Source organism: Otolemur garnettii, unplaced genomic scaffold, assembly GCF_000181295.1.
Source record: "Otolemur garnettii isolate 467f Iridium unplaced genomic scaffold, OtoGar3 scaffold00286, whole genome shotgun sequence".
Lineage (NCBI taxonomy): Eukaryota > Metazoa > Chordata > Mammalia > Primates > Galagidae > Otolemur > Otolemur garnettii.
Window position 1 is genome coordinate 200,382 of NW_003852681.1, and position 13,857 is coordinate 214,238.

The 13,857-nt window shown below is 38.0% G+C and overlaps 1 protein-coding gene across 13 annotated transcripts in view; it reads left to right on the forward strand.

The window, feature by feature from the left end:
- Nucleotides 1-13,857, forward strand: part of HUWE1 (HECT, UBA and WWE domain containing 1, E3 ubiquitin protein ligase) — a 163,653-nt gene that overhangs the window by 103,422 nt on the left and 46,374 nt on the right. For 12 of the 13 annotated variants that reach the window (XR_002771347.1, XM_023508890.1, XM_023508889.1 and 9 more), the window contains 12 exons: nucleotides 723-845; nucleotides 1,369-1,606; nucleotides 1,972-2,202; nucleotides 3,138-3,260; nucleotides 3,758-3,853; nucleotides 4,451-4,720; nucleotides 6,684-6,836; nucleotides 8,022-8,149; nucleotides 8,371-8,452; nucleotides 9,762-9,938; nucleotides 11,547-11,706; nucleotides 12,004-12,362. Coding sequence is in view for 12 of the 13 variants with exons in the window: in XM_023508890.1 (XP_023364658.1) it covers nucleotides 723-845; nucleotides 1,369-1,606; nucleotides 1,972-2,202; nucleotides 3,138-3,260; nucleotides 3,758-3,853; nucleotides 4,451-4,720; nucleotides 6,684-6,836; nucleotides 8,022-8,149; nucleotides 8,371-8,452; nucleotides 9,762-9,938; nucleotides 11,547-11,706; nucleotides 12,004-12,362 (2,140 nt within the window). In the remaining variant the exon portion in view is untranslated. The remainder of the gene's footprint in view (nucleotides 1-722; nucleotides 846-1,368; nucleotides 1,607-1,971; nucleotides 2,203-3,137; nucleotides 3,261-3,757; nucleotides 3,854-4,450; nucleotides 4,721-6,683; nucleotides 6,837-8,021; nucleotides 8,150-8,370; nucleotides 8,453-9,761; nucleotides 9,939-11,546; nucleotides 11,707-12,003; nucleotides 12,363-13,857) is intronic. The other variant, XM_023508895.1, reaches the window with a different exon arrangement.

The window sequence follows — 13,857 nt, forward strand, 5'->3', positions numbered from 1 at the left end:
CGATTCTGACTTGCTGGGGTTAGTCTGTGACTGACTGGATTTAGGAGGCATGGACCATAAGAATTTTGGGGCCCAGAACAGGGAAAAGGAAGATAAGTTTTTTAAAAAGCTCAAAGAAGGGCTATATATTGAATGCTTAAGAGATGGAGGGAATGGGAAAGATAAGTTAAAAAATTTCAGAAAGAGGTTCTGGACAAATGGTCACCTCACCATTAAATGGATGAATTTTCGGCAGTGGTTGAAGGGGTCCCCCATTTCCCTTCATTTTGTTGGAATAAGAGTTCATCTACTTGGGTGCAACAAGGTATATAGTGGCCCCCCAAAGTGTCTTCTCCCTGTCCCGTTTTCTTGGCACCAAAAACTAGAGGTCAGGGACCGAAAATTAAAGATTATTCTGAAACGTGAATGAAAGGAAATCAGAGTCCAGGTTCTATGTGAGTAACGTGGCCTTTATTTCCACCCGGGTGCTAGTGAGCTGAGTCCAAGAAAGGAGTCAACAGGTAGGTTAAGGTGAATGGGAATTTAAAGGGTTGGAGGCGTAGGAATTGGCACATTCAGCCTTTCCTGGGTGGGATATTTATGTACTCATTTCTTCCTTGGGTGGGACGGTTCTCTTTGGACAGGTCCCCCTACATTTGACTCTATCATTCACTTTTACATGAATTTCCCATTGCTTTTGTGTCTGCTTCAGAGGTTACATTTATGCTTTTTTCTTCTTTCAGGCTGACATTCTTCATCTGTTCAGTTGGTTTCACATCCCCAATGCTGTTTGATGAGAGGAAGTATCCGTACCACCTCATGCTGCAAAAATTTCTCTGTTCTGGAGGCCACAATGCTCTTTTTGAGTAAGGATCAAGTTGCTTCACAGAGAAACATTTCTTGGAGTTTGGTCCTTTCTGTGAGCCTTATAAGCCTACTGCTTTCTTTGTATTCTTATCTTGTTACATAGAGATAGCCATTGGTTATATCCTTTCATTTTCTGGGAATTAGCCATTTGTGTTGCCATTTTATTTTTAGAGTGAGATTTAGCACGTCCCTTAAGGTATGTTTGTGAGGGTCTCTGCTTTTCCTTCTTTGACTTCTGGTACCAAGCATGCTTTTTTTTTTTTTTTTTTTTTTTTTTTTTTTTTTTTTTTTTGTAATATACCTGTCTTTTTCTTTTGTTTCTCTTGTTAGGGTAATTTTTCTACTTTTCTTCATCAGAAAATTGTAAGCTGAGTTTCACTGGTTTGGGTATTTTTTTTAAGAAGTAATTGCTCCAAGAGGAGGGGCATGTATTACCAATGTAGAGATTAGGGACCTTTTAAATGTAAACTCTCCCTCAATCTAAAATGTTAATGTTCTCTCTCCATACTTATGTAAATTTAGAACTTTCAACTGGGCCTTATCCATGGGAGGCAAAGTTCCTATTTCTGAGGGATTGGAACATTCAGACTTACCTGACGGCACAGGAGAATTCCTAGATGCCTGGCTCATGCTGGTAGAGAAGATGGTGAATCCCACCACAGTGCTTGAATCTCCACATTCACTGCCTGCCAAATTGCCTGGAGGTGTCCAGAACTTTCCACAGTTCAGTGCCCTTCGATTCCTTGTGGTAACTCAGAAAGTGAGTATTCACCATTCTAAACCTAAGAGGTGTTTCTCATGCTAACTAGGTAATTCCAACTGTTTTTGTTCTCCTTAATGAAAGAATGTTATTGAGCAAACACTGGATCCTATTCCCAGATATAGCTGCTTTACAGAAAGGAAATAGAGCCTATTTGAGGAGTTTTCATGGATTAAACATAACAACTGTAAGCTTCAGATTGAATTAAATGTTCCTTCTTGGTGCTTCTATATGTCCTCTCATGCTAGGGCCTAGGATTTTGTTGTTAGCACTCATTGTGGTAGGACTGTCCACATAGATCTTACTCCTCCTGAGCCTTTGAATTGGGGTAAAATGATCTTCACACATTTTCAAATTACTTACAGGCAGCCTTTACTTGTATCAAGAACCTTTGGAACCGGAAACCCCTAAAGGTATACGGTGGACGAATGGCTGAATCCATGTTGGCCATTCTGTGTCACATCCTCCGAGGAGAACCTGTGATTCGTGAGAGACTGAGTAAAGAGAAGGAGGGCTCTCGAGGAGAAGAAGATGCAGGACAAGAGGAAGGTGGCTCCCGCCGAGAACCTCAAGTCAACCAGCAACAGCTGCAGCAGGTAAGGTGGTGGCTTCAGACTGGAGGGGCTAGACTTTGCACCCAGTGGTGTGTGATGCTTTTGGGTTTTATAAGTTCACATACCACTAAGTGCCCGTTTACGTTAACCTAGAGACAGTTTAAATTTGCTCCTTCTCTTAGCATTTATTTTCCCCCTCACGGAGGAATGCTGACATGTAATCTTGGTCCTCTCAAGCATGTTAATTAATATTGGTACTCACAGTATTCTCAGTACCCTGCTGCTGTCCATTCTTCGGAAGCAAACTGTTCTCAGCTGCTTTATGGGTAACTTGTAAAGGGAAGAGGTATTGTGACCCAGATTTATTCTGCAACAGAGAGCTTTCTGAAACCTTAGTCACCTATGAGATTTTTGTTTTCACCTTCAATCTTAAAGAGCATTTTTTCTTGTAATTTGTATGTATATATGTTCTCTTTATGTCTAAAGTCTTGTTCGTATGTATTAGTCATTCTTTTGTTGTTTGGTATTAATTTTCTTACAGTTTGATGTTGTAATGCTTTGATTTATAGTTTCCTTATGTACACCTCATGATCATTTCCTGGTAGTAGAATTCCTGGGTCAGTTTTTTCAGGTACTTGCTCAGTTGCCATTTTGTTTTCCAGAAAATTGGTATCAGTTTATGCTTCTGTGTATGAATCTCAGTCTTTTAATTATATAATTCCATTATAATAACTATCCCCCTCTCTCATTTTCTTAGAGGATGGGCTTAGGAGTACCTTGGCTCCCTGCTCTTAGCTTTATGTTTGAGTGCTATGGAAGCACCAAACAGTAAGGATTATTCATGTTACATGTCTCCCCTGCCCATTAAAAGCTCTCAGTTTATGTTTCCATCTTAAAAAGTTTTTTTTTTTTTTTTTATTAAATGCATTTGGATTTCTCTGATGATGTGGTGCTGAGCTATTGCATTTTTTTTGTAGCTCATGGACATGGGCTTCACAAGGGAACATGCCATGGAGGCCCTGTTGAACACCAGCACCATGGAGCAGGCCACAGAGTACCTCCTAACCCACCCTCCTCCAATTATGGGAGGAGTTGTTCGAGTGAGTTGGCTCAGAAACTATGATTTTTCAGGGTATCGGTTTGGCTAATGATAGCTTTTTTTTCCCCTTATCCTTCTGTAGCTGGTCATCTTTTGTGTAAACTACTTCTCTGTGCCAGCATTTTCTTTTCATAATAACTCTTGAAATTCCATAGTATAATGAGCAGATTTTCCTATTCCCCAGCCATGCAAATTACTGGACTTGGTTTACAGAAGAACCCACAATCAGAAAGTAATAGTACAGGCACACTTTGCCTAGATGCAGAATAGGTGATCCCATTGAAACCACCTTCCTACATTTAATTTTCATTGTGATTTTCCACCCTTTGTAGGGGTCAAGTCAGCCAAGTTGGGTTTAGTTATAGAGAGTAGCATTTTGAGGGCACTCCCCTCTCTTAAGCTTTAGCATAAGATACCTGATTCCCTTTAGTTGGGGTAACCTTACTGTGTTTGTTTTGGGTATATGTCATTACTAGATTTTCTGTTATTGCTCTACAGGATCTCAGCATGTCCGAAGAGGACCAAATGATGAGAGCAATTGCTATGTCTTTGGGACAGGATATTCCAATGGATCAAAGGGCAGAGTCACCCGAGGTAAATAGGAAATGGCATCCAGAAGACCTTAGCACATAAATCTTAGTATTCTGAGAACATTCTGCTAGTGCTGTAATTGGTAGAATTACCACCTGAAAAATGTACAGAAGTACTCATTCTTCTCAACCTTCTCGTCCATCAGTGAGTTACCTTGTCTACCTTGTATTGATCTGAAGGTTAGGTGAAGTAGATGAAGCATTAATCTTGACTGTCAAATGGAGACCCCAGAGCATGCTTGGTGGTACCAATAGGCTAAACTTTACTATGTATTCCTAGATAACAATTACATTAATTTACCATACTGACCAAGAATATAGGACAATGTCTAGGAATGATTTTGTGAGAGGTGGTGTAGGGTCCTGCAATAAATTGGCAGTGCGTTGGGATATTAGAAGTGTCCCTCCATATCTTGCCTTAACCTGTGTGGCTGCACTCATATTTGTTGCTACCCTCTGAATGGAAATATCAACTGCCTGAGAAGGTAGAGAGAATTCATATGGGTAGGTAGATGCATTCTCTGAGTTTCCCTTATCTTTGATCCTTCGCCTCTCCTATGTATTCTTCCTTCCCCATGTACTCTTCCTTTCCTGCTTCTAGGAAGTTGCCTGCCGAAAGGAGGAGGAGGAACGGAAAGCTCGGGAAAAGCAGGAAGAGGAAGAGGCTAAGTGTCTAGAGAAGTTCCAGGATGCAGACCCATTGGAACAAGATGAGCTTCACACTTTTACAGATACCATGTTGCCGGGCTGCTTCCACCTTCTTGATGAGTTGCCAGACACAGTGTACCGTGTATGTGATCTGATAATGACAGCAATCAAACGTAATGGAGCAGACTATCGTGACATGATTCTGAAGCAAGTAGTCAATCAGGTAAGCTTTGAAGGGGCCAGAAGAGTATGTTGAAGTGATTTGCCTGATTTTTTGATAAATTATGGTTTTTGCTTGCTGCTCAGTATGGGTATATTCTGTCATTGAATTCTTTTGATCTGGTAATAATAGAGCCCTTTCTTGAATGTTGACCAAAACATGTAATGTAGATTAATACATCACAAAAAATTTCTTTGGAAAGGACAAAGCTCTCTTTTTCTTGTTTTGATTTAGATTTATCTAAAATGTCCAAAATGTGTCTTACTCTAAGGTGCCTTGGTCTAACGGAATAGACATTTTTCTTCCTATGTAAAATCAGCTTAACAAATGCATCCCCATCTTGATGAATACTTCTCTCCCAGTGTCTTATTCCATTTGCATTACTATAAGGGAATACCTGAGGCTAGGTGATTTATAAAGAAAAAGAGTTTTATTTGTCTTAGTCCTGCAGGCTATCTAAAAAGTGTGACCCTGCCATCTGCTTTTGATAAGGACCTCAGGAAACCTCCCCTCATGATGGAAGGGAAAGTGGGGGAGTAGGTGAGTCCCATGGTGAGAGGAAGCAAGAGGTTGGGGGATGCCGTGCTCTTTTAAACAGTAAGTTTTCAGATGAACTAATAAAGTAGGGGCTAATACTAAAAGAAAGAAAGGCACCAAGCCATTCATGAAAAATCCGTCTCCATAACCCAAACACCTTCCACTGGCCCCACCTCCATCACTGGGGATCAAAGGAGGGGACAAACTATATCATCTGGTGTTTGTTCTTTTTTAAACAATGTTTTCTTTCATTATGAAATTAATGTTAATTTTAGACATGTAGGATAAAAAAATTACCCTGAATCCCCACACCCATATGTAACCAATTAAACATTTTAGTTATATTTCCTTTATTATTTTGTAATCAATATATTATTTTTGTATTGAAGTCATTGGAATCTTGTTTTGTATAATTTTTAATCCTTAGAAGTAGGGGAAGAAATCAAAAGAATAGCTTTTCGGGGGGGACTATGTAAACATGACTAACTTATAGAAACATCTTAAAAGTATAAAGGAAAACTGGATAAAACTTTTTTCACAGTTCAGTATCTTTTTATTAAGAGTGTATACAAATTTATTTTAAGAAAACTAAAACCTTAATAGAAATGTACAGTGATATCAAATTCGTACCAATTTTGTACAGACTACTAAAACTAATCATTCTAACATGCTAGTTGTTTGTTATTGTTTTTTATGATACTTCGGTTGGAACCTTTTTGGGGTTGACTATATATATACAACAGGATTTTTTAAAATATTCATTTCCTTTAACTTAGTTTTTTTTATTATTAAATCATCACTGTGTATATTAATGCAATCATGGGGTACAATGTGCTGGTTTTATATACAATTTGAAATATTTTCATCAACCTAGTTAACATAGCCTTCATGGCATTTTCTTAGTTATTGTTTTAATACATTTATATTCTACATTTAGTAAGTTTCACATGTACCCTTGTGAGATGCACCGTAGGTGTGGTCCCACCAATTATCCTCCCTCCTCCCCTCCCCTCCCTTTCTCCTTTCCCCATATTCTTGGGCTATAATTGGGTTATAGCTTTCATATAAAAGCTATAAATTACTTTCATAGTAGGACTGAGTACATTGGATACTATTTCTTCCATTCTTAGATACTTTGCTAAGAAGAATATGTTCCAGCAAATCTAGCCTAAGAAAGTAATGGTTGAGTGGTGATTCTTTAAGTAGCATACATCTTCTCTTAATGTAGACACTAAATCCCTATAGCATATATGTCAGTATTACCCTTTTTCAGTGGATGTGTTGGGATTAGAAGGTGTATCTTTTTTTTTTTTTTTTTAGTTTCAGGTTAATGTGAGATGGAGGATGTATCTAAAAAGGTTGAGAATGTTTTCACAAACCTCATTTTACTCTATAATTCCCTGACTTGGCCACTTCTCTTCTTTTGTAGGTGTGGGAAGCTGCTGATGTATTGATCAAAGCCGCTCTTCCCCTGACAACAAGTGATACAAAAACCGTGTCAGAATGGATCAGTCAGATGGCCACCCTGCCCCAGGCCTCCAATTTGGCTACTAGAATTTTGCTGTTGACGTTACTTTTTGAGGTAAGATTTAGATCTTTAGGACATTGTAATTTATTGGGGAAAGAATTATTGAACACCTACCATATGAGACGTTGAAGAAGATAAAGAGAAGTATAAGGCATGATCCCCGCATTTCAGGAGCCCAGTTTTTGATAGAATAAAATGTACATAATTAAATACAAAGTACAGCGTTCTATACCACATGAATGGTATCAACAGTTTTATCTGAGTTGAGCTTCTCAGAACAAATGTTAATTGAATTGAGTCCTTAAAGCAGGCATTCTCAAACTACAGCCTGCAGGCCACATATGGCCCACTTAGGACATTTATCCAGCCTGCCAGGTGTTTTTGCCACGCTGTCTGTCCTGCTTAGCAGCCGACCCATCCCAGGGCCCGCCATCCGTTCCTCTGATGGTCTGAGGGCCAGCAAACTGGCCCCCTGTTTAAAAAATTTGAGGACTCCTACCTTAAAGAATTGTGGGGTAGGAGTTAAAAAGAAAAATATTTAAGTGACTATCATTGTTTGGTCATGAAATATTTTTGTCTCTCAGTAAACTTAACTGGCAGCCACATAGTGAAGTGGGATAATAAATTGGATGTGGTCAGTGTTAGGATAATAGCCATCAGATAGGACATACTGCTCGCTTTTCCTTACCTAGTCAGCATATTGTTTGAGGCAAAAGAGTGGTTTGGGCAGAACATCTTGTTCCAACCAACATAGGAACCACAGGGCAATTGACCTTGGATAAAGAACTCTTCTACTCAACTAGGTCCAGCTGTGTATCTGCAATGTTAATGCTTTCCTTTTATGGTGGAAATGCTAATGTACTATTAATGCCAGGTGCTGTGTTGGCCCCTTTATATATATAAATAAAATATATATATTACATATATATATTTCTATATAAAAATATATTTTACATATATTTATATATAAATAAAATATTTTATATATAAAATCTCATTTAATCATAAGAATTACTCTGGAGCTAGGAATTACTCCCTTTGACCCATGAGAAAACCAAAGCCTAGAAAATTAGGTTTGGTTGACTCATTTCAGATTACATAACTGGTAAATTAATGGTCAAGAGATAGAAAAAATTTGAATTAAACACATTTAGTTACTATTCATTTCTCTGTACCTTGTTAATATTTGAAAATTTAGTAGAAATTGATATCTTTAATTTTTTTCCTTTGGTTAATCAGGAGTTGAAACTACCTTGTGCTTGGGTGGTTGAATCTAGTGGTATCCTCAATGTCCTAATCAAACTATTGGAAGTGGTTCAGCCATGCCTCCAGGCCGCCAAGGAGCAAAAGGAGGTCCAGACCCCAAAGTGAGTGACAAAATATTCTACTTACCCTTTCTGTTTTCCTGGGACTTGGCCACTCAAGTTAAGAGCCTAAATCAAGCACTTTTCTGGGGGCACATACGTGACAAATCTTGGGTACTTTTGTAGTTTAAAAATTGGGGAGTTCCTAATGAGGCCAAGATAATATTTTCTCAATCTTTGCAGGTTTCTAGCTTTCTCAGAACAAATTATTTCTCTGTTTTTAGATGGATCACCCCAGTGTTGCTCCTGATTGATTTCTATGAAAAGACAGCCATCTCCTCAAAAAGGAGAGCCCAGATGACTAAGGTATATAATGTAGTATGTGTGGCTAGCAGGATGATTTAGTTTCTTGAGGTAAGAGTACCTTTAGTAGTTAAGAAAGTAAAGGTCTCTGACCAAGGTATAGATCTCTTCAGGGATCTTCATAGCTAAATCTCTCTCTCTCTCTCTCTATATTTTTTTTTTTTGTTGTTGTTGTTGAGACAGAGCCTGTCTTTGTCACCCTTGATAGAATGCAGTGGCATCACAGCTCACAGCAACCTCAAACTCTTGGGCTTAAGCAATTTTCTTGCCTCAGCCTCCCAAGTAGTTGGAACTATAGGCACCCACCACAACACCCAGCTATTTTTAGAGATGAGGTAACCCGTGAGCTCAGGCAATCAACCTGCCTCAGCCTCCCAGAGTGCTAGGATTACAGGTGTGAGTCACTGTGGCCAGCCTTAAATTTCTCTTTTTTAAAATAAGAAATTAGAATTAATCTTCTTACAGCGCTTCTTACCAATGGCTCCAAGAACTTAGTAAATGTTAAAGGTGTGTGCTACTCCAGAGGAGGGATTTGTTCTCATGTGAAGGACTCATTATGCAACAATTAATTCCAAAAGTAAAGCCAAGTGTTCCTTGGCTGAAGATTATTATTCCACATTATCTCAGTACCTTCTCTGAAACCGAATTTTCATTTCAGTACATCTCGACTGAATATTCCTCTTTGGGGAAATAATTGGAAACAAAAGAAATGTAGTAGATGGCAGCATAAGAAGGCAGATAGGGTTCTGTCTAGGGAGAATGCTTTACTCTTCTGTTGTTGCTATAATAGAATACCACAGAATGTGTAATTTAGAAACCATTGAGGTTTATTTGGCTCACAGATCTTAGAAATCCAAGATCCAGGGAGGTGCATCTGGTGAGGGCTTTCATGCTGCATTATCTCATGGCTAAAGATAGAAGGACAAGAAGAGAGAGCAAGAGGGGGCAAAGTCACCCTTATTAATCAACCCACTCAAAAACTAACCTGCTACCAGGATCATGGCATCAATCTATTCATGATGGTAGAGTACTCGTGACCTAGTTTACCTTTTATTAGACTCTACCTCCCAACACTGTTGCATTGGGGGTTAAGTTTACAGCAAATTTAGGACTCAGTTTACCCATAGCAGAGAGGCTAAAGATTGTGAGTGTAAATTTGTACGAAAACTTCTCTCTTCATTTTCAAAATTCGTTAAATATCCAGTAAATTTCGTTTTCCTAGATTAATTTTAGCAGTGTACACTGACAAAGCTTACTATTTCTTACAATGAATCTTGAAGGAAACAAAGAAACATTGTACTTTTATATTTAGTACCTACAGTCCAACAACAACAACTGGCGCTGGTTCGATGATCGCTCTGGGCGATGGTGTAGTTACAGTGCAAGCAACAACAGCACCATTGATTCTGCCTGGAAATCTGGAGAAACAAGTGTACGATTCACTGCAGGCCGAAGAAGATACACTGTCCAGTTCACTACAATGGTGCAGGTACATACTCACCAAATTTTATAAACTTTATTGGAAACAGGAAGTTGCTGGGTATGTCTTGATTTTCTTCTGTCTGAACCAGCAATCCTAGTATGTTATAAGGCACAGAATTCTCACTGCAAAGTTGAATGTGGATTTCATAGAATCGAGTCTTCTCTCTTGACAATGATTTTTAAGTGTTCAGTCAAGGATTAGGGAGTGGTTAGGGATGATGTCTGCTCTATTGGAAAGTTTACAGTTTTATTATAGGGCCTTATGTGTGTTCCTTTCCAATGAAATAAATTTCCAGGGTTCCTTTCTGTTGCAGCTTTTTACTGTGAGGTGTCCCTACCCCTCCACAACGTTTATAATTCCTTTTTTGATAGAGTTTTTTTCCAGAAATAATGTTTAATCAAATATCTGAGCACCATGTGGCCCAGTTAAGGTGGATATGTAAAACTAACCTTCACAAAGGAGTAATAGTTATACATGAATAACAACAAAATTTACTTACAAATTTATATGTGTAAAAATGTGTATTATCATTTAATGTAACACAATAAATAATGGTAGTATGAGATCTTAATGTATTTTTTTGGTTTTTCTCAGAAATTTATGTCATCCAAATTTATACTTTTATAATTTAATTACAGTCTCTGTTGGCAAATGCAAGGTTGCAAATAACATTTAATCATTGTTTAAGTTTAAAAAAGATACTTTTGCTAATGAAAATGTAACTGGGGCTTTTAAGAGTATTATTTATAGGAATTGAAGTACATTTCTATAATATTTGGGATAAGTTTCCAGTTATTTTAAAACATCAATTTTAGTACATCTAGAGCTGATGATTCTTACAGAATAAATTTTCTAAAAAAGTTTGACTTGCCACAGAAATGAGTTTCATTCCATTCTGAATTCAATTTAAAATGCAATGGCATTTTATTTTATTTTTTCATTAAATTATAATTGTACATTAATGTATTTATGGGGCACAATATGCTGATTTTATATATAATTTGGAATGCTTACATCAAACTGGTTAACATAACCTTCACCTCACTTACTATTCATTGTTTCTTAATAGTTTTGATATATACCCTTTCATTGTGCACAATAGGTGAGGTCCCACCAAATACCCTCCCTCCTCCCAGCTTCTCCCCTCCCCTATCCCTCTTTTTCTCCTTCATTTTGGGTTATAGTTGTGTTTTATCACTCGTTTGGAAGTGTGGGTGATTATATAGGTTTCATAATAGTATTAAGTACATTGGATACTTTTTCTGCCATTCTTGAGATACTTTACTAAGAAGAATATGTTCCAGCTCCATCTAGGTAAACATAAAAGATGTAAAGTTTCTATCCTTTTTTATGTCTGCATAATATTTCATGGTATACATATACCCAATTTGTTAATCTACTCATGAGTCACAGGGCACTTGGGCTGCTTCCATAGCTTGGCAATTATGAATTGGGCTGCAGTAAACATTCTGGTGCAGATATCTTTGTTATAAAATGATTTTTGGTTATCTAGATATATACTTAGTAGAGGGATTGCGGGATTGAATGGCAGGTCTATGTTTACTTCTCTAAGTGTTCTACAAACTTTTTTTTTTTTCCTGCTTGAATTCCTAGGTTAATGAAGAAACAGGGAATCGACGTCCTGTGATGTTAACTCTTGTCAGGCCACCACGGCAGAATAAAAACTCAAAAAACACCAATGGACAGGAATTAGAGAAGACACTGGAAGAAAGCAAAGAAATGGATATTAAACGGAAAGAAAGTAAAGGCAATGGTATGAACTTTTAGTTTTGAATCTCCTAAGGAATGTTTTATTTAAAGCTATTCTGCCTTTTATGGCTTAAGGTCTGGCCAGTTTCATTCTGAGTTATTTTCTTTCCATCACATTATTCAACAAATTCAAGATACACAGTCCTATCTTAGGTGCCTTTTCATCTGTTCTTAGAATTGGTGTTTAATGTGTTTCTCTTAATAGGACCCAAGTACTTGGCTAGTTACTTAGGGATCATTGTGGAAGAAAATAAATGTCATGTTAAACTATCTAAAACTCTTTTCATTTTTACATTTGTAGATACTGCTTTGACCCTAGAGATTACAAACACTGAAAAGGAGACGAGCCTAGAAGAAACCAAAATGGGGGAGATCCTGATTCAGGGTCTGACAGAAGATATGGTGACTGTGTTAATCCGGGCCTGTGTGAGCATGCTAGGAGTCCCTGTGGACCCAGACACTTTGCATGCTACCCTTCGCCTCTGCCTCAGGCTCACACGGGACCACAAATATGCCATGATGTTTGCAGAGCTGAAGAGTACCCGAATGATCTTGAATTTGACCCAGAGCTCAGGCTTCAATGGATTTACTCCCCTGGTCACCCTTCTCTTAAGACACATCATTGAGGACCCCTGTACCCTCCGTCATACCATGGAAAAGGTGAGTTCTTTTTGGTGTCAACCGCTTTTTTTACTTTATACCGTAAAGAACAGATACACTTCTGGTTCTTAAGGGATATATAGCTATATACTATACCCAGCAGAATTTTCCAAGTGTATTCTTAGAAGCTTGCTTAGGTATGGTAGGATTATCCTATTGAGTAACATTTAGGGAAAAAAGAACTAGAAATATTTTCTACCCTGAATACCTTCTATTTAGAAAGTCCTCCCTGGCATTTTAGGTTTCTTTAACCAAGCCAAAAACTGTTAGTAAGGAGCTAGGACCTTCCCCCAAGTCATGCCTTAAAGATCATTCCTTCGTAGGAGTTGACACTTCAGAGCCTATTTTCAAAACGTTATATTTGGAGGTATGATAGTAGTGAAGCTTTTTGAATATTTACGATCTGCCAGGCACAATGATAGACACTTAAGAAATTTTGTAGGTCTGAAAACAGATTTGTGTCTTAGGAAATTCATGAATCAGTGGAAAAAGTGGCAAAGTATAAAAAATAACATTTACAATATCAACATTAAAACGAGCAGAGGTGTGGAGGTGAGCAATCTTACTAACGAGACTTTTCCCTCTCACTTCTTTTACAGAATTCTCTTGTTCTTTTACTTTGTCACCAGTGACATAACTATTGTAGACTTGGTTTCCAACATTTATGAGAAGTATTAAAGCATGTGTTTTTTGTGCCTAGCTTCGTTCATGTTTAAGATTGTTATTCTTAGAGATGTCTATAAATTAGATCAAAAAGTATAAATTTTTTACTTGCTCGTCAGAAAGGTGGTACCAGTTTATAGTTCTTTGTATGTATGAGCATTCATCTCACTTTCTTTAGATAGTTTTTCAGCCAGCCTGTTTTGATTTCAGTTCACTTATACCAAATCAAAAGAATGAGAGCTGCTAAAAGGCAAACAGGACTTTATATGTCTAGTTTCTTGGTATTATAAGCAATTCCACAGTGAGTACTCTTGTATGTGTATCTTGGTATACTTGGTGTTAATAATCAGATATATTCTTAGCCATGCACAATGATACAAGGTCAAAAGGAGACAGCCCAACAGGGAAGAATCTACTGTATTCAGACAGAATTCTGACTTTGTTGTTGTTGTTGTTGTTGTTGTTGAGACAGTCTCACTTTGTCACCCTTGGTAGAATGTCATGTCATTATAGCTCAGAACAACCTCAAACTCTTGGGCTAAAGTGCTTCTCTTGTCTTAGCCTCCCAAGAAGTTGGGCCTACATGTGCACACCACAAGACCTGCCTATTTTTAGAGATGGGGGTCTCACTCTTTCTCAGGTTAGTCTTGAACTCCTGAGCTCAAGCAGTCTACCCACCTGGGCCTCCCAGAATGTTAGGATTACAGGTGTGATTCCCTGTACCCAGCCTCAGAATTCTGACTTTAAAAACTCAAAATGCTGGCTCGGCGCCTGTGGCTCAAGCGGCTAAGGCACCAGCCACATACACCTAAGGTGGCGGGTTCGAATCCCC